The 23,730-nt window shown below is 39.7% G+C and overlaps 1 protein-coding gene across 1 annotated transcript; it reads right to left on the bottom strand.

Annotated features, from left to right (window-relative positions):
• Positions 1-27: 27 nt before the first annotated feature.
• LOC139629198 (vasoactive intestinal polypeptide receptor-like) lies at positions 28-22,782 on the bottom strand. The gene is made up of 13 exons (XM_071491682.1): positions 22,552-22,782; positions 20,824-20,917; positions 19,717-19,830; positions 10,131-10,237; positions 9,929-10,026; positions 8,551-8,680; positions 5,434-5,587; positions 4,250-4,310; positions 1,758-1,824; positions 1,580-1,671; positions 1,240-1,369; positions 571-612; positions 28-415 (listed from the first exon to the last, which is right to left on the bottom strand). The coding sequence occupies exons 1-13, from the start codon at positions 22,609-22,611 to the stop codon at positions 224-226; spliced, it is 1,341 nt and encodes a 446-aa protein (XP_071347783.1). The 5' UTR covers positions 22,612-22,782; the 3' UTR covers positions 28-223.
• Between the last annotated feature and the right edge of the window lie 948 nt (positions 22,783-23,730).

Here is a 23,730-nt window from a genome sequence, read left to right as displayed (position 1 = left end):
GAAAAAAGTCAAAACTGTCTGTGATACTTTTTTTTTTTTTTTTTTGGCTATTAATTCTTCATGCAAAGGTAATGGTTAACATTACAATGATCAAATATCAGCATCAGTGCTAAAATGTCATATTAACCTTCAGGAACTAAAATCGTCTGCATTGCAACAGTGCATGTGAGCCACAGATTCAGTACATAATGATAAAAACAGAGAGGAAAGGTAACTTGGGTTTTCAGATGGCCGAGAGGTGCTCCTGACACGCAGATGCTCGGCGTGTAGTAGGGCTGCACTTGGTCAACATGGTGATCTGGGTGCTGAAGTTGTTGCCGTTGCTGCCTATGGAGGGCTGCTGGTACTTAGTGTCAGCTCCCAGGAACCTCTGCAGCATCCATCTGCGCCACTTACGCTTAATCTCCGACTGCACCTGTAGGAGAGACGAGGAGGTAGACAAACAGGATGAGGAGGGGGATTTAAGAGGGCGTGACACACCACCGGGGGATGTAAATTGAGATTCAGTGACATAACAAGGACAGTAAACATCTTAAAGAACTTTTTTTTTTTTGTTTGATTTTTACTTACCTCTCCATTCAAAAAGCAGTACAAAACTGCAACGACAAAACCCTGTTGAAGAGAGAAGCAGATAAAATGTACCGTCCAATAAGAGCTCTTTAAAAGAAATACCAGTGTGATAGTACAGCTGGGGAAACACTCCAAATGTTTGTGTATGAATAATGATGGTGAGATTATGACCAACTTCAGGCTCAGACAGGGAGGTTCATCATTTAAATCTCTGGGAAATTTTCCCAGGAGATATCGTTCTGAGCTACAGCGGCTATAAATTAAGAATACTTTCCACTGCAAGGTTTCCATAATTTCACTTGGCTCTCAACTTTTACATTCACTTTAATACTCAGTATGTCAGCGACCTCATTATTCAGCCATGCAAAATTAAACATCTTAGCTACACAGGCCATTCATTTGCTTAATCAGAAAACCTGATTTCATGCTACCAAGCTGTTTTTATGTAACTTTACTGAATCAAAGCACTTTCACTTTTGCTGTCTTTTTGCTGTCATACTTGTGTCACCAGTTTTGCCTAAGACACGAGATGTCAATCCTGTAGAAGTCAAAATAAGGATTTGGTACATCAAATCCCATAGTTCATCAGAAAGTAGTAAAGCTCCTGTCTGACATTTAGACAGTGTTGACAGGCTGCCTCACACTTTGTATGTTGTCATGCAGTGTTACCTGAAATGACCCCAGAATAAGATCGAACACCATCCTGACTTGTGGGTGGATGTGGTCAGGAATAAAGGCAAATATGATGTAGTTGATCCCAAAGAGAGGTATCAACAACAGTGTGGATTTAGCCAGTCTCCTGGAAAAGTAGAAACATGAGTAAGTGTACAAAAGGCTTGTGTTCACACTACTTAAAAACCCCCAAAGCTAGAGCCACAATGAAAAAGCCATTACTGCTCATCGCCAACAACATAATGGCAGAAAAATAATTTATTATCTATCACCTGATATGAAATGTCTGTAACCCTTGCTAAGATAGAGATGTTGACATTTTGCAGCAAAAACCTACGAGTATTGATTGGATTCCTTCCTTCCGATGTCGGGGCAATTCATCTTCTGTCGCAAAATCCGGATTATACAAATGAAAAGGAAGAAGTTCACCTGCCGAAAGAGCAACAGACTGGTTAATGTGATTGGATTGCATAGAGCTGTTGGAAGGGTACTCATGAGGAGGCCCTGTGACTCACAAGTATGGTGACTAAAATAGGTGTTTTGATGATCCACCATGGATGGTCATCGATTGTCTCCCAGCATCTGTCGGAAGAGATAGGAAAGTAAAAAATACAAATAAAGAAAGTATAAAATAAAAGGCAGAGTACAGTTGAATGGAGCTGAACTGCACTACAAAGGCGGAGTGCAGTAACTACAGAAATGAGCGAGAAAGAGGTGGAGAAAGTTTGAGATTTGAAAGTTTTGAGGCTATTTAGCAAATAAGTTTTAATACCTTAATGTAATGCCTTGAAGAAACATTAATCCTTACAGAGCTTTCTTAAGAGAATAAATAAATAGATTAATTAATTAATTAATACATAAATACATACATACATACACAAATAAATAAGGCACTATACCTTTGGGCCATCTAAATGTTTTATGGTAAACAGCATCTAACAGACAAAATGGGTTCATTCAGCTCTCTCATACATTTGAACTACTGAACTAGTGCAAAAAAATAAATTTATAATGTGATATATTTAAATACATGACTTTAAAGCTTAAACATGTTAAAATAATTCTGCTGAGCAGGCTTGTAGGAAGGCCAAAACATTGAGATACCTCTACTGGAGGCAGAACAAAGCACAACAATGTGTTTCATGTTGTCTAAGGTCTCACACATATGAAATGGATTTTTGTATGAAAATATTTTACTGCTAATGTGGGTAAACTGACAGATATTTTCGCCCTCACCATAAACAAAGGAAGCGCAAAATAAAGCCAGGCTGAATGGGTAATAGGGTGCATCTGAACCCCTGTAATTCTGTAATGGATGCTCTGATTCATCCCAAATTGTGTGTGGTAGTGGGCAGAGGCTTCCTATGCATGCCTGAAAAAACAGAATGCGAATATGTTGGCGGAAATATCAAATATGAGGGTCTATGATGATTGTGTTCATTTACATTAAAAGCAGAGTAACATATAGCATTTATATTTTACTCAACTAATGTATAAATTAAGTATAACCCTTTATCGGCCCTTTTACATCCATTTCATTTTGCTTCGTACATGTGATACATTTCTTAATGTAGTTACATATCACATATTGGTGGATTCAGCACAGTCATACGTTTCCAGAAAACCCTGGCCAGTGTGTCAAGGACCATCCCAGCCAAAGTGCCTTAAGGTAAATGAACACAGTCATCATAGACCCTCATATTTGATATTTCCGCTTATTGTACCTCTGTGTTTGTAGGACTGTAGTTCCTCAGTGCATCAACATATTCACATTCTGTTTTTTCAGGCTTGCACAGGAAGCCTCTGCCCACGGCCACACACAATTGATGAATCAGAGCTTCCATTACAGAATTACAGGAGTTCAGATGCACCATACCACCCATTCCCCCTGGCTTTATTTTGCACTTCCTTTGTTTATGGTGAGTGCCAAAATATCTGTCAATTTAACCACATTTGCAGTAAAATATTTTTATACAAGAATCCATTTGATATGTGCAAGACCCTAGAGAATATGAAAAACTTTCTTGTACTCTGTTCCACCTCCAGTAGAGGTGTCTCAAAAACAAAAAAACCTCTGGCCTAGAGGTGATAATCTGCTTTACTAGCATTAGGCTAGTTATGTTTCAGTGGGACTTGTGTCCCTGGTGTTTTTTTTTTTTACTCCATAATGAGGGTTACTGCTTCATTTATGGTGGGATACCATACTGAATTACAAACATCAATCACAGAAAAAAAGTAGGAGAAAGTATGTAAATTACTCGCTAGGTAGCTCAAACTAACGTAGCTCTCTTGCTTTAGCTGGCTGCTAGGGTGTAGAGCTCAGACTTTCAAGCCAGTGTTAAATAACACATAAAGAAATAACACATTACTAACACATGCTGTGATGATGACAAGTAAAACACACACTTTATAGTTTGTGATTTTAAAATAGCTTAACCTCATTAAATTATATGAATTCTTCTAGAGTCAGAAGCTGAGGTGCTAATCTGCTAAGCTAACGTTAGGTAGGTTATGTTTTGGTTGGACTAGTTGGACTTAATTATCTGGGATGCCATACTGAATTACAAATATAAATCACAGGGGAAAAAAAGTTGAAAAAAGTGGGAAAAAGTGTCTATTTCGCTAAGCCTAGCTGTGGCTACCCCACTAGCTAGCTCAAACTTTTCTCTTTTTTTCCCTTCACATTACTAATGTATATTTGTAATAATTTCTACATAGTGATTTAACTCATTTTAAACAAATATGGCTTTGTAGGGTAATGTAGTTATGAAACACTGAGCTCTTGTCTGAGGTCATTTCTTTGCTGATTAATAGTTCACCACAGACCTCCACTGAGACCAGCTATTAACACTAACCAAGATATTATTCCTTTGAGTAAATGTGCATTTGCAGTCATATGTCTTCCTGCAAGGGGAAAGCCCAGAAATTGACCTATTCTAATCTAAATTAAAGATGGTAAATCTTTACTTCACAACAAGATTAAAGCAAAGACGAATTATTAACTCACCCAGGATCATTTAAATAAACCTTTGTAATCACCCATGCCGAGATAAAGATGGTTGGAGCCCCTACAAATAACACACAAACAGAATTTGTAAGTTATTTCAACATTAAAATAATCTTGAGGTCACAGAGAGAAACGTGTCAATGTTGTCCACTGTGTTCAAACAAACACAACCAAATGTGACGGTGAGCCTGTGTACACTGTTAATCTTTTGGATGATTTTATGGCTAAAGTAATATTGCATTTTGGCTATGCTTATCATTTTTAACAGGACTCACTGATATATTTGCTCTGTACCAATATTGGCTCATCCCGGGTATCTGCAGGAAAGTCACACGCTTGTTTCAGTTTTTTTGCTGGCAGACACAACATTTCAGGCCTATTTATAGAGTTACTTTATTGGTGTGATGGAAAAAAGAACATCATACATTTGGGGAAAGACATCTGCTGAACTTTAGGACCAAAAGGGTCAAAAGAAGTATTCAAACAATGAAAAGTGTTGGGTACAAAATAGTGTTAAGATGAATGCACAAAAGGGCTCAGCAAATTCTTCTGTATGAATACGTGCATGCAAGAGTTTTTACTGTGGGAACCTTTACAAATTGAAAGCCAGCAGTAATGAGGTTTATAGAGTGGTGGAGAAACGAGTACCACCAGTCAAGGAGCAATGAAAGCTCAAAAGAACATCCTTGCTGCCAAATGGAAAGTATCTATTTATTAGAAAAATCTTTATAGTTCAAGTCTGCATTATCTGATTCATTTTATTCACATATTACGTCTGCCATAGATGAAGGAATTTGTTAAACAAGCTTTTTTCCTTTCAAAAGCACCAACAGCATGGTGGGACTCTGAGGCTGAATTATAACAACAAGGGCAGAGTGGCAGCTGCCTGCTGCTGCTAATCTAAACCTGGCAGCGGGACTCTCATTCATATGCAGATGGAAAGGCACAGCATTTTCCCATAGCTACTGCACGTATAAAATCTCACTTATAAATTCATTAACATATGATCATGTATGTTGTGGCTGTTGTAGTAAAGACAAAACAGACATTCAGGGAACTTGATGATTGCATTTGATGATTTCTGGCTGCCACTTGAGACAAATGGACAGATCAAATGTCCTTGAAAATGAGATTGTGTGAGATATCTGTATTCATCAACATATGGCACAGTAGCCAGCACGTACCCCAACCAATCAGGATGTACCACCAGAAGTACTTCCTCTCAGAGAAGAAGGAGACGGCTAACAGAGCGTGGAGATAGAGGCCCTCCACCAGCAGCCAGAAGTAACTCGCCATGATCCCATACTGGAAGAAGACCACCACTGCCTTGCAGCCCATCTACAAAACAACCACAATGTTAGTGGCATTGCCAGAGAATGTAGATAAATGCAATTCCATTACAAGTCAAATGATGAAGATGAATGTTGTTACCAGTGGACGAGGCTACACAGAGAATGTTTTTAGTAAATTACTCCATAATTAGTATTGATGACTTATAAGAAGACAATTCTGTCAGACTTGGCAAGTCACTCATCAAAAGCAGCAGTGAGGAGACAGTCATTAGCACAATTAATATGAGCATAATATAATTAGAGAAAACTCTACCTGGGTTATTATCTTGCTGATTACACTAATGGGCTCCTATACTAATTAAATCTACAACCAAAGTGTATTTGAGATTCAAGCTCCCCACAGTACCAGTACCATGAGCAGACACTGTCACTGGAGACCCCGTAACATCACAGACAAATGGTGTGTCACAAACTGATCTATCACATTGTCTGCTCTGCAAATATTACTGAATAGGTCGAAGTTTACACTATTTGACACTATATAAACCTTTGACAGCCACAGCAAAGGCTTATCTTTTACTGCCTATGAATTCAACTTTACATTTGTATGAGGAGAACTGTGTTGTTTCTTCTTTCAAAAGTTAGATTGTCTGAATTAGTATTGCACTTTCATAAAGATGAGGGACTTACAAAAGACAGGTTGTAAAAGAAAGGGTATAATTGAAGCAGCGGGCCTAGATATTTACTTAAAGTCCCTATTAAGTTCAGAAAACACTTTCCCTAATGTGACTCAAAAGCATATTTCTTTAAACACTGGATATGGTTTGACATTTTAGGAATACACTTATTTGCTTTCTTGCCACAAGTAACTCTAAGCTAAGCTGACCACCTCCTGACTATAGCTTCATATTTAACAGACAGGTATGAAAGTGGTATCAATCTTCTACTCTCACTCTTATGGAGAACCAGAGGTCCTGACAAATCTTCAGTGTCACCCTCTAGTCCACTAGCTTGTGTCACTCAATGTAATGTCTCACTGGGGGTGTCTTTTGTTTTTCTTCCTGAATAAAGGTTAAACGTCTTCTTCAAATTTACATTTCATATTCTACGATAAATACGTTAAGTATCTTTTAGAGCAGTGGTTTCCAACCTGTGGGCCAGGGCTCACTGGAGGGCTGTGAACATATAGGAAGTGGCCCGACAAATCATTAGCAAAATAGTCAAAATAGTCGCCTACAATTGTAGGCGACTATTTTGCTAAAAGATGTAATTTTTAAAAAATACAAAAACATAAATATGTTTTGAAATATTTTTATATAAAATTCTATTTTAAAAACATTACAAATGTTCAAAAACTCTTTTCATAGTTTTCTTTTTTTTTTTTGTCATGTTTTAAGGCCTATCACTGTAATAAGCCAGTTATAGGAACTTTACTACTACTACATCCATGGCAAAAACTGCAGTATCAAAATGGATAGCTGTTTAACAACAGGAAGAGTTCAAAGGAAAGCCAGTCAAGAGACAGATGAATTGACAAGTGATGCCTCCCCCGTCAAACAAAAAATAAAAATTGAGCTTCCTCTGCTTTCAGTTTAATACTAATGTTCGATTGTTATCATTAAAATAAAAAGTGTTTTGAGAATGTATTATTTGGCCTCTGTGTTGCTATTGGTTTGAATGTGGGCCGCTGACATTTATGAGGTTTTCGGGTGAGCCATGACTTGAAAAACAGGGAACCACTGTTCTACAGCATTTTCTATTAGCCCCTGAAACCTTTGTGATATAAATGTGTGTGTAAATAATTTTACCAGCATGGAAGGACATGATACCTAATTCACTCGATTTCTTCCATATCAGCCGACACCGTCCTCTCATGTAATTTTAGTTGTAGTCTCTGCAATCGAAACACGTCTACATTGTGTGGTCCCCTGCCTGTTGAGCTGTGGATATTCTTCAGACGGTCTGGGGCTTATGGGAAATGGTTTTTGATAAAGGCTGCTAAAAACTGTGGGATAAACAATATTCTATCATTTTAAAAAAAACAAAAACATCCATGTCTAAACAAAATGCAGACAGGGAGGTTTTTAAGGTTTTGCTCCATGCTGGAGTTTTAGGAATTTGCATTCTTACAATGAGCTTTTTCAAGTTTCACCCTAAAACTGTTCCCCTGTAATATGTTGCTCTCTACAAAAGTTTTTTTTTCCTTCTAAATTGAGTTTATAAATGGTTGAGAGAGTTAGCAGCTGTGTTTGGACCAGGACAATCTCTGTACCCTGAAGAGGAGACATTTAAGTGAAACCATTACCCATCAGCACTTAGAGATAGTAAAGGTGATTTACAGTCTGCCGATCTAATCCTCACTGGTAATGAAGCTGTGAATTCAGCCTCGAGCAAAATCTGATAAAACACCACAGTCTTGATCAATCAATCATCATAAAAACAAAATAGCCTCGTTATATGAAACTGCACTAAATCGAGAAGTTTATCTAACTCATTATCTTCCATTAGCACTTAGGATGTTGTCACTACTATCATGTTGTCGAAGAGAGAGATTAAAACTAGTTATCGAATCTCTGAATGTGATTTATTGACAAAGCTGTCTGTAGTTCAGCTTAACGTTCAGCAAACAGGATCTCTCACAACATCCTGCTGGACAGGCGAATGGGGAAACGTCGTCTTAGGAGTGGAAGGGACCTGGCAAACACCACCACACCCAGAGGCACTTGAGTGTGTGCACGTAGAGTAAACTCTGAGACAAAGCTTTAAAGTCAGTAAAGACAGTGTGAGTAATTAAACAGATGCAGTTTGTTTCAGCTAAGGACAGAAACTTGCAGCCAACTACTGCTCGTACATCGACGGACAAGTTAACTTGATCTACGATGCAGGACTTTTGATTATGCAGAAGAAGAAAATCAATAAACTCTATGGCTTTGCCAATACAATGGGCATGTTGGCGAGTGAAGCAGCAGCAGCACAGAGAGAGGAGAGTGTAGGCTGCGGCGCACTCACAGAGGACTGGCAATTTTCTGTCTCCCCAACATCATACAGAACGACGTCCTTGATGAAAACAGCCACAGCTTTCAGTATGAAAGACACAAAGAGATGCATGTGGATGTAGTTTCTCGTGCAGTGCAGCTTCCTGTAAAAACAGAGAAATGAAGATGATTTAAATCACAAAGGAAACGCAACACGCATAATTCTCTTTATGAAATCCTTCTGATTAAAGACCTTGAATGTCCTGTTTATGTGACCTATCCTGAAAATCATCTGATAAAGTGTGTGTTTATGGCACCAAAGCATGGAATTGGAATAAATATCAGAAAACATTCACCACAAACTTCAGTGGCTTAATTTAGGGGAGCAAACAGTCACAGGAAGAATGTGTATTTTAGCTGAGGAGAGTAGCCATCATAAGCACTTACTGCACATGTCTATTGCGTTGTAACCTGCTCCTACTGTACTGTACTATGCCGTTATCTAAATGTCAAGCTGTCTGTATCTGTTTCATACTTTATATGGTTGTGATCTTTCAGTGAAACATATATTCATCAGGCAGACACAAATGTAAAAAAGCTCTGACTTGATATTCAGCACAGACGTAAACAAGAACAAATCAGAGGGATTCACAGAGAAAATGTCACTAATGTAAATTTTCTCTTCTGGGTGTTTTCAAACAAATGCCTTCCCGGTGAGGTTATGATTGGGGGTGAATTGTGTAAACCCATCAGGCGAGTCATCCCAGAAGGACGGGTGCAATGACACACAACATCAACCAGCTGCCTGAACACCATCTCTACAGCTGAACATAAACAGCAAATGCTGTTCACATCCTGTGTCTCTGCTGCAGAGTCCAAACCGTTGGCATTTCATAAGCCCGAGGAGTAAACACATCCCTTGTTGTTTAGCTCGTAACACACAAACAGTCCAAATGCAAACACACCCCACATAACAGAATGGGTTTTTCATTAGAGGCCGTACACACCAGCCACTTATACTTATACACTAATGAGCAATGCTGTGTCATACCAACATGCACACACAAACACACACACACACACACACACACACGCTTTCTCTCTGCAACCTCAGGACTGAAGGTCAAAAGGGAACATGCTGTGAACAACAGCAGCCTGTCTTAAGTGGTTTGACTTTATTGTAATTGACAGCTTTGTTTCAGAAATGCTGCAGTAGCAGATGATGTAAAATTTTGATGTCCCACAAAATCTGGCAGGGTCTGTATGAAAAACACTGTAAAATCTCTATAAAATGCAGGAAGTATGGTGTGAAATGAGAGACCAGCAGGGTTTTATCATTCTAAATGATGGGAAAAGGTGTTTAATTGTCTTTACACAGGGACATTAAGTGGTATTTTGATGGATCTCCTTACCGAAAGAGACACAATATGATGATGGCAATCGTCAGAGAAACGAGCGACACGCTGTGACCAATGGTGTAACCCACTTTGATAGTGATGAAGAATACTCCCTGCAAAAAGACATTCAGTTACACTAACAGAAAACAGTTCATCTGGACAGAGTTTGACATTTAACATGAAGCTGAAGGGATTTCAAAGTGGTTAACGCACTGACCGTGTTATCATCCATGGTGTTGTTGGGATTGTATCCACAGTCCATTATGTAGGAGTCGATGCTGATTGCAGTCCAGCCATCCTCAGTGCAGGTCTTTGACAGGTTACCTAATGAGCAGAGGGGCAGAGGAAATAATCAACATCACTCTCACAAGAATACAATTCATTACTGTGGCAGCTTTAATGTGTTTTAATTAAGAATAATGCATTACAATATTGTGTATATGTGTGTTGAGAGGGAAGCTGCATGAACTGCAAGGCAAAACTTCCTCTTCATTTGCTCACACTTAATTATGTCACACTGAGACGAATGTGTCTCACTGGAGTACTCCCAAATACTAAAAGGAAATGGAAGGAATGACTGAAGGGGATCAGTCGTCCCACCGGCTCAGAAAAGCCGGGACGTTCCCATGTGTATTTGCCTCCATCTGTTTCTTAATTGCTGTCAGGCTGCACACACACACCAGGAGGGCAACAGTTGAGCTGAGAGATATTTTTACTCTGGCCTGCCCATGGGGGCAGAAGTGAAAGGTCCAAGTGCATTAGACTGACCATCTGAGAGGACATTAAAGGAGCAGGGTAGAGCTCTGTAAAGTACAGCAGACTAGAGCTCTCTAGAGTACAGTTCAGTAGACTTGAGCTCAGTAGAGAAGAGTAGAGATCAGTAGAGTACAGTAGATTATAGAGCTCAGAAGAGAAGAGCTACTCTACACAGTAGACAAGCGCTCAGTATAATAAAGTTTAGAGCCCAGAGGTTAGAGCTCAGTAGAGTATAGCACATACACAGTATAGCTCTGTAGGGTACAGCAAGGTAGCACCCAGTAGACTAGAGTAGAATAGACCGACATAGAGTAGAGTTAAGCTTTCTAGAGGTCAGTAGATCTTAGCTCTGTACAGTAGAGCAGAGTTTAGCATTTTACAGCTGAGCTCTGTGGAGTACAGTAGAGTAGAGTAGAGTGGAGTGAAGATTTTAGGCTCAGCTCAGTAGAATAGAGTGCTGTAGAGAGAGAGTTCAACAAGCTCGAGCTCAGGAGAGTCACATTTAGCAGAGGAGAGTACAGGAGAGTAGAGGACAGTAAAAGAGAGCAGAGGAGAGTAGAGGAGAGTAGAGGAGAGCAGAGGAGAGCAGAGGACAGTAAAAGAGAGCAGAGGAGAGTAGATGAGAGTCTGAGGCTAAGGTTCTGCAGAGTACAGCAGACTTGTGCTCACTTGAGTAGAGAAGAACCAAAAGCACAGATTAAATGAATAAACTAAGAGAAGAGAATAAATCAGTGAATAGATTTGTATTTTGAATTATATTATATATAGCTCATCTCAGTAAACGACAGCTGCACAATAAGAACGTTAGAAAAAGGGAAAATGATTATTATTCAGATTATTTAATGTTTGTGTCATTTAAGAACATCAAAATTGGATTAATGTTTTTTTTTTGTACTCTGTCCCATGCTTTCTAAGAAATAGAGCAGAGTAAATTGCACTGTGCTTTAAAAGCTATTTCAGTAAATATATATCAGATGAACAACCCTTGGGACTTCCTGGTAGCCTAGTAGTTAAGATGCATACAATTAAACATCCCTGGTCTGAGTCTGTCTGAGGCTTTAGTTGATGTCATACCCCTCATGTTTCTTTTCTGTGTCTAATACCTGTCAGTAAATACAAAAATATCCAAACACAATGAGGGATTCAGGTGGGAAATTGACTACTTCCTTTATCTAAATCAAATCCTTTGAAAATACATTTAATGTTTAGCTCTTATTTACTTCAGAAGTGTTGCATTCGCAGATGCTCTGCAAAATTGAGAGTGAGAAGTGAGACTTTTATACTATGGTAAAATGTTTCCTAAACGACAAATGAATGCATCACCATTCAGAAGAGGCACTAATCATTAATTAGACTGAAACTCCTTCTCACAACGTTCATGAAGCGTATCTAATCCTGTAACCAGCAATAGAAGCACAGAGTGATATTTCTGTTATTTTGTTCATTGTCTTATTGTGTAATATTTATTTGTAGCATTTCCTCATCTCCTTTTCTGTAAATATAAGAAAGGACGCTGCGTGTGTTGGCGACAAATTAATCCGTGTGCTGAATCCTGCTGTAGAAATCTAAATGTAGGACATTCCTCACATTTCCCAACCATATCGCTCCGCAGCGCTATCAAATCAACACTGTGTTGGGAAATGACCAACAATCCAAAGTCTTAGAATGTGTTTGGCATTAAAATATGGTCAGCTCACAAATACCTGAGTGGCGTATTGCAGAGAAGACGGAGGCTTAGTCTCCTCAAACAACATGACAAGACACAAAGGCGACGATAAGCCACTGCTGTTTCAGCCCATGCCACCACTGGATTTGGCTTGTTTGAGGGATTGCCAGAAGAATGCTTTCATCATCCCCCAAAACATGACTGCAAGGATTTTCAGTGTCATGCACGACAACGAGGAGAGCTCAAACGAGTTAATCACCCCATCATCGTTTTGATTTCCAGGCTTTTTTTAACTTGGCTTTTCTGTCAGTCTTGTACAGTCAAATGCTTTATCCTTCCTAATTATATCTCGGAGGAAGATTCATATTAGCATGCATTGAATAGCTTCGGCTCAACTGAATATTACGGCATGTAGGTGAAACCATTCACATGCAGGCACTCTGTCACTCTGAGCCTGCAGAGAGGGCGAGTCGCCTGTGTTATTAAAAGAGATGAATGACTGTGTGTTTGTGTTAGACCTACTAGGTAAAGAGTTCATGAGAATGGCAAACTCTATCTCAACTTAATTTATGACTTGGCCCTGAATCTCTGTGGCGCCATGTTTCGTAATGCTTGTTTTTTTGTGTGTGAAGCTTATAAAATGAATGGCTCAAGATGTGTCAATAACTTGGGTCTTTCACAACGGTTACTGACAGTGAAGACATTTGAAAAGAAGCTGAACTGAGTTGAATTTTTGACACCAAAATCTCACAAAAGGGTAACTTCTTGAAAAGTATATATCATATTTCTCCAAGTCATGAATCCTAAATAAAATGAATGAACTGAAAAAAGCCAAGCAGTCGAGCTAGTGCACAAAGATGGTTGTTTTTCTCAGTTGTTCTGCTCACACTGGGAGAGAGGGAGAGAGGTTCTTACATGTCTACAACAGTAATTTACAATGCACAGAATCCCAGACCGTTTATCATCCCTTAATTAAGGCCTCCTTGCATGACCTGAGAGCAGAGCAGGATTAACCAGCAGAGACCTGCACTGATTTGCTGATTTAATGCATAATTGATATCATGCACATCAGTGCAGCAGATCACTTATGATCCCCCCTCTTTCTTTTAATGCTTCTTCGCTTTAAGCTGGTCCCTGAACACATGGGGTCTGTGATCCCGTGAACCTTTGACATGTCAGTGAAATATACATCTTCTGCCTTCAGTTCTACAAATCTGATGATTCTTCATCTGTCTCTCGTTTTTTTCCCAGGAGAGCTCTCTCCTCTCTCAGGTCACACTATCTCCCATCTGGGTCACATCACAGCTTCCAGGAAAACCCTTTACTCCACATGGAGCCTTCACATACTGATGATAAATCATTGGTTTGAGTTCCTCTCGTGTCCTGAATATGATGGGGAAAACCCTGGTTAGATTACAAGGGCAGAAACCCCTCCAACACGTCTACAGAGGCCCACAGGTTGAATGTAATGGCACTGTAACCACTTACAGGTGAAATCTGTAACTTTACACTTGTTCAAAGTACAGCAAATGTGGTGGGAGACCTATAGGTTGAGCTTGTGAAATTGTTGCTATGCAGTGAAAACATTCACACAAAGAAACATGTAGCCTAAACTAAGTCCAATATTCACTGTCCTTGGGTCTCCAACAACCACTGACAGAAACTCTTTGTCCCTTTAGCCACAATGCTACATTGTGCTTAATCCTACAATACTACAGTAGCTAGTCACTAACCTTGTCTGTCTGCCACTAGTGCTGGTTAGGTAGATACTCTCAGATTATCATGTTTTTTTTCCTGAAAACAGCTGCCGGCTGCATCCTGAAACAAGGCTCACAAAAGTGATTAAAGTTTGTGAGCAGTGAACTCAAAACAATATTAAAAAGCTCAGTAGAGCTGGTAGGCAATGTCAATTTGTGTATTTGTAGGGGCAACAAAGTTATGTAGGCACACATTGTTTGAAAATGTAGTTTCTTATCTTCTTTTCTCCTATGGCAGTCTATGGTACCATATCGTAAAAAGTTTTGAAATTTGGCACACTGACAGGGGACACTCCTGTAGTGACTAATCCGTCAGTGGCCCAAGCACTTTGGTGCAACCAACAAAGCTGGAGGTGTGTTCACCCATGTCACTTCTGAAAATGTGGTACCACTGGATTGATTGGATCAAGCCGAGTTAAACACAATTCCGCCAAATTGAATTTTCCACCATAATGGATTTTATGTTAAGTTGTTTTTTCACCACTCCAAGGACAAACTTTGTCCAGTCTTTACAAAAATTGGCACAGGTATTCTTCAGCCCATTCCTCACAACAGTTACAACATTTTTTTTTTCTTAAGTGCTGTTACTTCCAGTTGAAAATGGAAGTAAGGTCATATCTCAGCAACACTTTTATGTATAAAAACTTAACTCCATATATGGACTAAGGACCCCATCAGGAGGTTGCTCAAGAACTCTCGTGTCCTTTGACCTCTAGGGGACATTGCAATAAGACAATTTGCATTTTGTTTTAATACAGACACAAAGGAATTGGAGGAAAACGGTGATATTGTAATATCAGAGGAAACAGTATTCAAAGGATAATTTGGGCTTGCATTCCTTTGGTGGCTTCTCTGAAAATTTTAGTCACTCACAGCATTTCTGAACATGCTGCCTAATAACCCTGTCTGAATTTCAGGGTGATGATCTAAAGCTGTGTGAACCAGAGCGCACCATTGAGAGCTACAATTCTGTTGATAATCTCCAGATTCAAGATACACCAGATGTGGAAGGATGTTAAGTTGAAGTCATATGTGACAATGATATGTGCTCAAAAATCCCAAAAGGTTAAATATCTTTATATTCTTACTCAAGAGTTGGGAAAATCTCCTAGAAAGTCACATAAAACCAAAGCATTATTATTTATGTCATTACACAACACCCCTTCATCAGACTATGGACTTAAAAGCAAAGTTAATTCAAGAGATGTGCAGGAACATTGAATTATTTCAAAAATCTCTGTCTTACCCTCCATGAAAGACATCAGATATTGTAGGCTTTTCTTTCAGCAGGATCAACAGGTCAAGCTGTCTTGCCAGTTAAAGGTGGTTCTCCAGTTTACTCAGTACTAAACAGTAGAGCCGTTCAAGGTGCAGTCAGACAATCAGGCTTCACTGAGACCAACAAAAAGGAATTAATTCCTCGGTACATTCTGCACTCAGTGAGGAAACTCAGTGAAAATATGCAGTGCCTGAACATCAGTGACTTGACTGATCACCATATTACATTAAGGATTTAAATGAACAAAATAGTTCCACATGGTGTTGTCACACTAATAAATGTCCTGGGCTGTTATGTTTGTGTTAATTGAATTTTATCTGCTCTTTCATACTCAAAAATGGGTGATGCAGAGCAAAGAAACATAAGCAGTGCCACTAAGGTTTGCCAGACTTCCCAGACTCAATTGTAAATATTGTAGAGGAGACACTTCAATCACTGAGGGTGGAGACCACTGAGGATTTTCACTTCATCCAAGAAGCTGATCTGCTTTCAGTGCTGAGATGAATTCAAGCAAGATAATTGGTGACTGCCTGGAAACAAATTGGTAAATGGTAAATACATTTCGAAAAATGTATCTTTAAGTATAACCAAGGATAAAATATCAAGCAATGCACTGTTCATTTCATTATTTTTGTTTTACAACACAGAGCACTGAAGTCCACGGCTAGTCAGCACTAACCTCTCCAGCTTCTCTCACTCTCTCCCCCCTCCTTGCCCAGCCGCCCGATTACTGCTACAGATTCGGCTGACAGCTTTCAGATTCAATGGGAGAAGTTTCCCCAAGCCTTGATGCAGTGTTTGGAGAGGGGGTAGAAAAGCCAAGCCCCCAGTTACAGAGAAAAATGATCCGGATTTTTATTCCCAAGATGATGAATGTCTGTGCTTCTCCCAGTAAACAAGCCTTCACAAATGTTGGCAAAAAATGGGCATGTATCCCCAGTCACTGCAAGATCAGCCAAGTCAAGCAGTTACAAGCCCAAATTTAAAATGAAGCGCAAACGAGGCTCGGATGAGTTTGACACAGAGGAAATCCCAGGCGACCAAAGGGCAGGTATGGCACACGCGGCTGCATAAAGTGGGACATGAAATTCATGCCAGTGAGTGAGACACCAGAAAGCCAACAACAGAAGAACGGTAAGATGGAGGTGCTCTGTGAACAGACTGACCTCAGCCCAGACCAGGTAAAAGTGAAACTCTGAAATGAAATGCACCCAACGTAAAGAAATAAACGAGGGAATGGATCTTCAATCCCTCGTGAAGGAATTGCATTTTTTGTTCCAGGAGATTGGCATGACAGTCCACTTCCAAGAGCTCACTGGGGTATCACTCCAAGAGAGTAGTGAAAAAAAGGTAAACAGCTTCTGGGCTTCATGAGAACCGTTTGTGCAGACAAGAGCAAATGAGTTTTGCAGGCTGTCACAAGGCTGAAAATTCAGAGAGAACAATTGAGAGGCTGCTCAGAAGATGTCAAGGATATGGTCCCCTTCTTCTCTCCAGTGCCACTGTCTCCACATGCAGCTGCTACAATGGTCAAAAAATGTAATATCTATATTTTTTCCTGTCTATGTCATATCAAGCCTAGAAATCAATCAATTTTATGTAATGTTGCTGGTATGATGTTAATATGACATCATCAGGTCTTTTCCTTGTCTAGTTTTGCTGGAACCACATCCGTCATGCATTAAAAATAGGCGCAGCCATGAGGGATGAGATGTGCGTCTCACATGCGTCACACATGGGTCCACCCATGGGCACCAAAATGAAAACCAAGACGTTCTGCGGACGCCATGCACACACACCACACAGCCATTACGTTCCCGGCCTAATGCCTGTAGTGTAATGTGTTGTAATGTATTTTTTGCCATGAAATTCTGAGAAACACAGCTGCCAATCATTTCCTGTTAAGTTGGAGTTTGCAAAAAAATACCATAAAATATCAAACAGTTTTAAATGTGTTCATCACTGAGATAGACTGTAATTAGGTTTACAGTATATCTGTTCACAGTAAACAAACTACAAACTACAGAAATTTGTGGTTTCCAGAAACATATACTGTAATGTCTTATGCATTGTCACCATTTTTTTTACGGTGAAGGTCTTGCAACTACAGCTGCCAGGTTTTTACTGTCAATTACACAGATTTTTAAAATTTTTTACAGTGTAGCTTTTTAGCTGCTAAATGCTATTAGCTATTTTCCCAAACTAGTTATTGTGTGGTGCCATTTGGAGCTGGCCATGTTGCATACAGTCACATGTTTAGAGCAAAAACATGCTATGAGAGCAGTGAAAGTGAACCGAAACAGTAAAGATGCAGGTCGGAAAAAACAAAACAATGAGCTGAAAGATGCTAAAGCAGGAAGAGAATTGGGGAATTGTAAAGTTGATATAATTTTCAGTGAATTCATCCAAATGGCCGATGCATAGTCCTCATACAGTAGTTATTTAATATTTCAGAAAAAATTGATCGGCAGACCTGCCAGCTGGCCGACTTTCTTAATGGTTGGCAGGTCTGGATTAGTGCTGCTTTAAAGAACCAAACCCGTGGTTTTATAAACTAATTTCAATCTGCTTCATCTCCTGTAAAAGAAGATCAGGGGAACTGTTTCTCAAGTTGTTTCTCTAGATATTTCTCAAGGCTCCAAGCTGATATTGAGAGCTCTCTGCCAGCTGAATACAAATAAAAAACTCCAGGTCTTCCGGTATAATTACACTGAGGAGACACAGTGTGGTAATTAATGACAAACAAAGATATACGGGAAAGTCAGAGGGGAATAATCACAGGAAATACTGTACAAACACACAGCAGTTGAGCCAGTAAATTCTCAAGAGTGTTTTCCTTATTCATAATTAGTACTACTTCCCTGTGAGGCTTCTCATAGATTAAAACAAGAACACCTAAACAGAATGTGTCCTTGATGGGAAGTTGTTTATCTTTTGTGACTCAGATGTACCATGTGCTTTCAGTTTTACTATATCCTTTGTGATATATCCTTTGAGATGGGGTGTCAGGATGGATAGAAACAACAGGTGATCATGGGTGAGAATTACATAATGAGGACTAGCTGATAGGATGCTCAGTGTACTTCATAATTCCTGTTTTTGGTCTCAACAGAGAACATAGATGTGTCTTATGAACCCATTTATCTTTCATTTTTTGCATTTTCTTCTCAGCTACAAAGGTGACACTGACTATTATTTTACTGATTTTCTTTCTTGCATAGGTTTCGCTATTTCAATATACATCGCGCTAGCGCTAGCGCTAGTGCAAGAAGGTTCTGGGTTCAATCCCCGGGCCTGGGGCCCATGCGACCTGGTTTGGATAAGAGGTATAGGAAATGGATGGATGGATCATTAACGGGTTAATGTGAACTAAAGACTCCATGCCAGCAACCCCTGACTGTTACATGACTGGTTAACCGGTCGAGGCAGACGGCCGCCCACCCTGAGCCCGGTTCTGTTGGAGGTTTCTTCCTGTTAAAAGGGAGTTTTTCCTCCCCCCTGTCGCCAAGCGCTTGCTCTTTGTGGGAACTGTTGGGTTTTTCTCTGTAACAAAGTAAGGTCTTGACCTTACCCTGTAAAGTGCCTTGAGATAATGTATATTATGATTTGGCGCTATACAAATAAAATTGAATTGAATTGAATTGAATTGAATTGAATTAACGTTTCTGCCAAAAGGTCCCACAAAAATTATGAGATTACTGACACAAACACAGTGGTGGCTTGCCTTCGCCTCCCTTTCTTTTACATACACACACCCATACAGAAATGTAATACATGACAAACAGTATATGTTCCTATATCAAGAGGAATTAAATATTATCTATGTTTTATTCATAGTATTATCACATCAAGATATGAGTTTATGACATATATAAAATACCCATAGTAAAATTTGTTACACGCATATATGTTAACAATAACAATATATTTAATTTATCTAAGCATCTTTATTAAAACAACATCTGCATAAAAATTCTATTTGCTTATATATGTTTTTCTTATTAATTTCTCATTCTTTTTAAACATGTCTATCTTCCCATTCTGGCAAAGTCTTGTCAGACTTTTGGACCTTACTGTATATATTATAAACATATGCTGGTAGGCTTTGGAATGTATATATATCAATATAAGCATAAATGAATAAACATAATTTTATGGGCTAGACATATATGTCAATATCTCAAATCGTTCCCATTTCTAAAAGGTTCTTATATATAATTTTTGCACATGTGCTTTTGTTTCTATGTACATATATGTCATATACAAAAGTTCAACATATCTAGCTACATATATTACATTTGTGTATGGGCCCACACACAACCTACTTTGTAAGCTTGATTCTTACGTGTAAGGACATCACTGGAATAGTAGAAGAGAAATTTGGGACAAGGGATGGTAACCACCTCTCCGATGTCAGCACTGGGCCAGCAGGTGATCTTGTCCCACGTCCCACTGCAACCTGATGGAGAGATTTATTTCTGTTCATCAAACAAACAAATGCCATAAAATCAAAGAAAATAAGCATGAAACGCAAACTTTTGAACAGAAGGTGTTGTAACAACAATTGATTCCAGTGGCAAACAGGACCCTGATTAAGGTGCACTGAAGTTCCCATGGCAGCCAAAACATGTGAGCTCAGGTCAGCTGTTGTTAAAGCCCTGAACACGCTGCCAGCATGACTAATAAAACAGCTCCCTGAACTTCGCTACACTCTGTTATTTGAATTCAACAGATCACTGTGACTTTCCACAGTGTGTTTTGGTCTCAGGACACAGAATCAGGTCACAGCTCTTTTAAATCCACACCTGCTCGCCATTTGGCCGCCATTTGAAAAATCAGTTTGCCAAGTGATATTTGCGGCATCACCCTGAGGATATAACATCATTTACATTTGATGGAATCTGTAGCAAGCAAAGTGATGCATGAATTAAAAAGATAATGATTGTTTAATGACTTTTACAATGTGTGAAAGTAAACACAGTCTCATGGTACCTGCAGTTAGGATCAAGGAGGTTTCAGTTACACGCACATAGGTAGTAGAGGCTAAATGAAGCATAATTATCTCTCTGTACAGTGTAATTATGTGCTGCCTGCAACATGTAATTTAAGTCTCATCAACAATAAATTAAAACAACAAATCAGCTACCTGAGGTTCATTATTACAGACACTCACTGCTGTTTTCTTTTCTCCTTCCTAATGTAAATAAAGGATAAAATGTGATCAATTTGAAAGTTTACTTTGGAAGTGAACCTGAGCACATGTGACAAGGGGCTGGCTGCAGGAGGTAAACTGTTTAACCATGCAAGGTGTAATGTAAAGCCAGAGGAGGAGAGGTTTGAGCAGCTTTTGTTGTTTTTAGAGCTCGTTGTGTCACTTCTGAAGTGAGCAAATTACAGTAAGAAGAGACAGAATGTGCAGCCAAGATAATTAAAACTTAAGAAAAAGACATACCTGTTGTTCTGTTCTCACTCTGAGCTTCACATATGCCTCTCTCCTTCTCTATTTCCCTGATCATGTCGCACATCTGATTCTGCGCTGAAAACACCTGTGAAGAGAATACACAGGTTTTCTACATGTCTCTCAGGTCACGGTGACCTTTCAAACAGTGTCCGTCAGTTTGACTGTTAGTCCCACGTACAAGAGTTGTACTGCCTGAGCTCTTTCAACTGTGTTTCACATGTCGGGGTAAACACATCTATCGTCTCCTCTGGAGTCATCCTGAGATGAGCTGACTTGGGCTGCCATTAATCTCTCCACCCAACACGCATGGCGGAGACTGAATCAATCTTTCGTTGGTGATTCAACCGTCATATCCCTTAGATTTGCATGTTTTGAAACTGCAGGCACTGGATTGGTTGAACATGAAGCTGACTCCATGAGGGTTTACCACCAGAGAACGTACAGACCAGAAGATTTATTGCTGTTACTCAGGTGGATGAGTCTCCTCTCTGTGGGCATTAATCAGACTGGTAGTACGTGGCTATTGTTAGCCACAAAATGAGCCCGTATGACTCCAGCCTCTCTCCCCCATACAAGGTGACTTCCCCATTTAGGTAATGATTTATCTCACTCCTCGGGCTACCCAGCACGTCCTGTGTTATTCACCTACAGTGCACCGCTGGACTGTGATAGGAGCATATGTTGTCAGTGATGGATCAGTGCTGCCTTCAGCAGTGCAAGTCGGAGTATTGAGAGAAAACTTCCTGCAGTCCATCATCATCATGAGCATCATCATCATCCCTTTACCCTCCCAACCAGCACAACGCTTCTCCTCTTTTCACTTAGGCTACTTGATTTTTTATCACTGAGGCACTGAAACCGTCTGTGAATGAGGACACATGCAGATGTAAAAGCCAGCATGCTTTTCTGAGGGATTTGACCTCCAATTGAAATTCCAGTATGAATCATACGTGCTTGTCAAGAAGAGACAGTTGTGGATAAAGACGCTGGAGACCTGAGAGTACAGAGACAGACAAAGGATTCCGTTGCCATGGTGTCCTGATGGTAGACCAGCGAGCCCCTCACGGCTTCAGCCTGGCAATTCACCTTAATGTCAGTCATGAAAAGAGATCAGCAAGGACATAAAACACATGACTGTCACTGAAAAACAATCAGAGTCTGGCCCCACTGTTTTCGTTTGGTGCCAAATGTGATTTCAAAGCTGCTGGATTTGCCTGAGGAGCCGAGGAGACTGACACACAAAGCAGATGCTGAACCTGGAGACAGGAGGCTGCACATGTTGTGATGATGTTGGAGGAGGTCATGGGTGTTCTTGACTTTAAAAGAGTTGTTTTTAAGGGTGGAGCGGGTGCGGGTGCGGGGGGGGGGGCAGAAAGTTGATGTTGAAACGCTATTTGTTTTGAAATTTCTTCAATAACAAAACATTTATTGACCAAAGACTTATGAAACTGAACTTTATCTTTTCCTGGTACATCCCTCACCGTTACTAATGAAACCCTTCTCTCCACAGCCTCCCTGCTCATCCACATGTTGACCAGCGGCTGAGCTCCGCGCTGGGCCACACTGGTGCGCTCTGCCTCCAACCCTGGGTTTGGGGAGCACCGGTGTGCGCATCACCGTGCAGACAAACTCAACACAACAATGATTAACCGTACATGGCGAGCAACTGTCGCATGCTTGAAAACGAGCCCAAGCTGAAGTCATGAGAAATATACTCACGGGTTGCAGCAACATGCAGGAGAGAAGGAGGAGAATTCCCTTTGAAACTTCTACCAACATATCCGGTCAAGTAGTTGATTTGTTTGTTGTTGTTGTTTTTTTTTTTTTTTTTTTTAAAAAAGGTAAGCGACAGCAGCTACAACAATATGAAGTAAAAGAGGTGAGAATCTGGGGTTCTGTGGTCCCTCCACTGACTCCGTGCGTTCTTGCGCGCTGAGTGAAGTGAATTGCTCCGCTCCTGAAAGCCTCCCCCTCCCCCCCTCCTCCCACTCGGGCTTTACCTTGAACAACTAGCAAGTAACCAATGAAACATCATCTGTGGACGTCAGTGGTTGAGGGCGTAAACACGTAACTACAGAGAAAGGAGAGAACTACTGCATAAAACCATGGCTGGCCCTTTGTTTCATTTTGTATAGCTTAGTATTAATCATAAGATTATTTTTTAAATCATGTAACTATTATGGCACAGAAATCCAGAGTGACTTTATGGAATCAGACTATGCATAAAAAATAAGATAAGCACGTTAATACAATGCACTGTTAAATATTAAACCGGGCTTCTATGAGTTGTGACCTGTTCCACTTCTCAGGTGGTTTTATCAGCTGGTTAAGGTCTGAACAGGTCAAATTATACAATATTTCATAAAAATCAAAGACTTAAATCTAAAAATAAATACAGATGAGTACCAAAGTTTTATTTCTACCTAATTAATCATCTCAGGATCCATCAGATTTATCTTGTGTGTGTTTGCAGGGATCTTGGCTCATAGGTTAGAAACCACTGAGCTAAACTACCAAACTGTGTATAAAGTAGTACAAACTAACTCACCTTGACCAGCTACAGTATTAAAACACTGCTGACACACTGATGCACCAGCAATCTAATAATGGAGCCAATTTAAAATCATATATCCCTTATAATGCTGTCGTACTTTTACTCAAATATGATTTTTAATGCAGGATTTTCACATGTAATTGAATGTTTTGACATTTACATTTTACGTTTGAGGATCTGAGTACCTTTTCTATCGTTGCTATATTACTGAGCACCACAGCAGTATGAATGCTTAATGAAATGAACCTGAATAAATGCGTGGAAGGACATAAGGAATCAGATGCCTCCATATTAACAATCATTTGTCAGTGATCTGTATAGTAGCCTACATATGGTTGTAAATC

The sequence above is a fragment of the Trachinotus anak genome, unplaced genomic scaffold, assembly GCF_046630095.1.
Source record: "Trachinotus anak isolate AG129_WGS33_773 ecotype Australia unplaced genomic scaffold, CSIRO_AGI_Tana_v1 ptg000012l, whole genome shotgun sequence".
In the NCBI taxonomy this organism is placed as follows: domain Eukaryota; kingdom Metazoa; phylum Chordata; class Actinopteri; order Carangiformes; family Carangidae; genus Trachinotus; species Trachinotus anak.
Note: the sequence above shows the minus strand (reverse complement) of the source record. Positions and strands in the feature narration are given on the sequence as shown.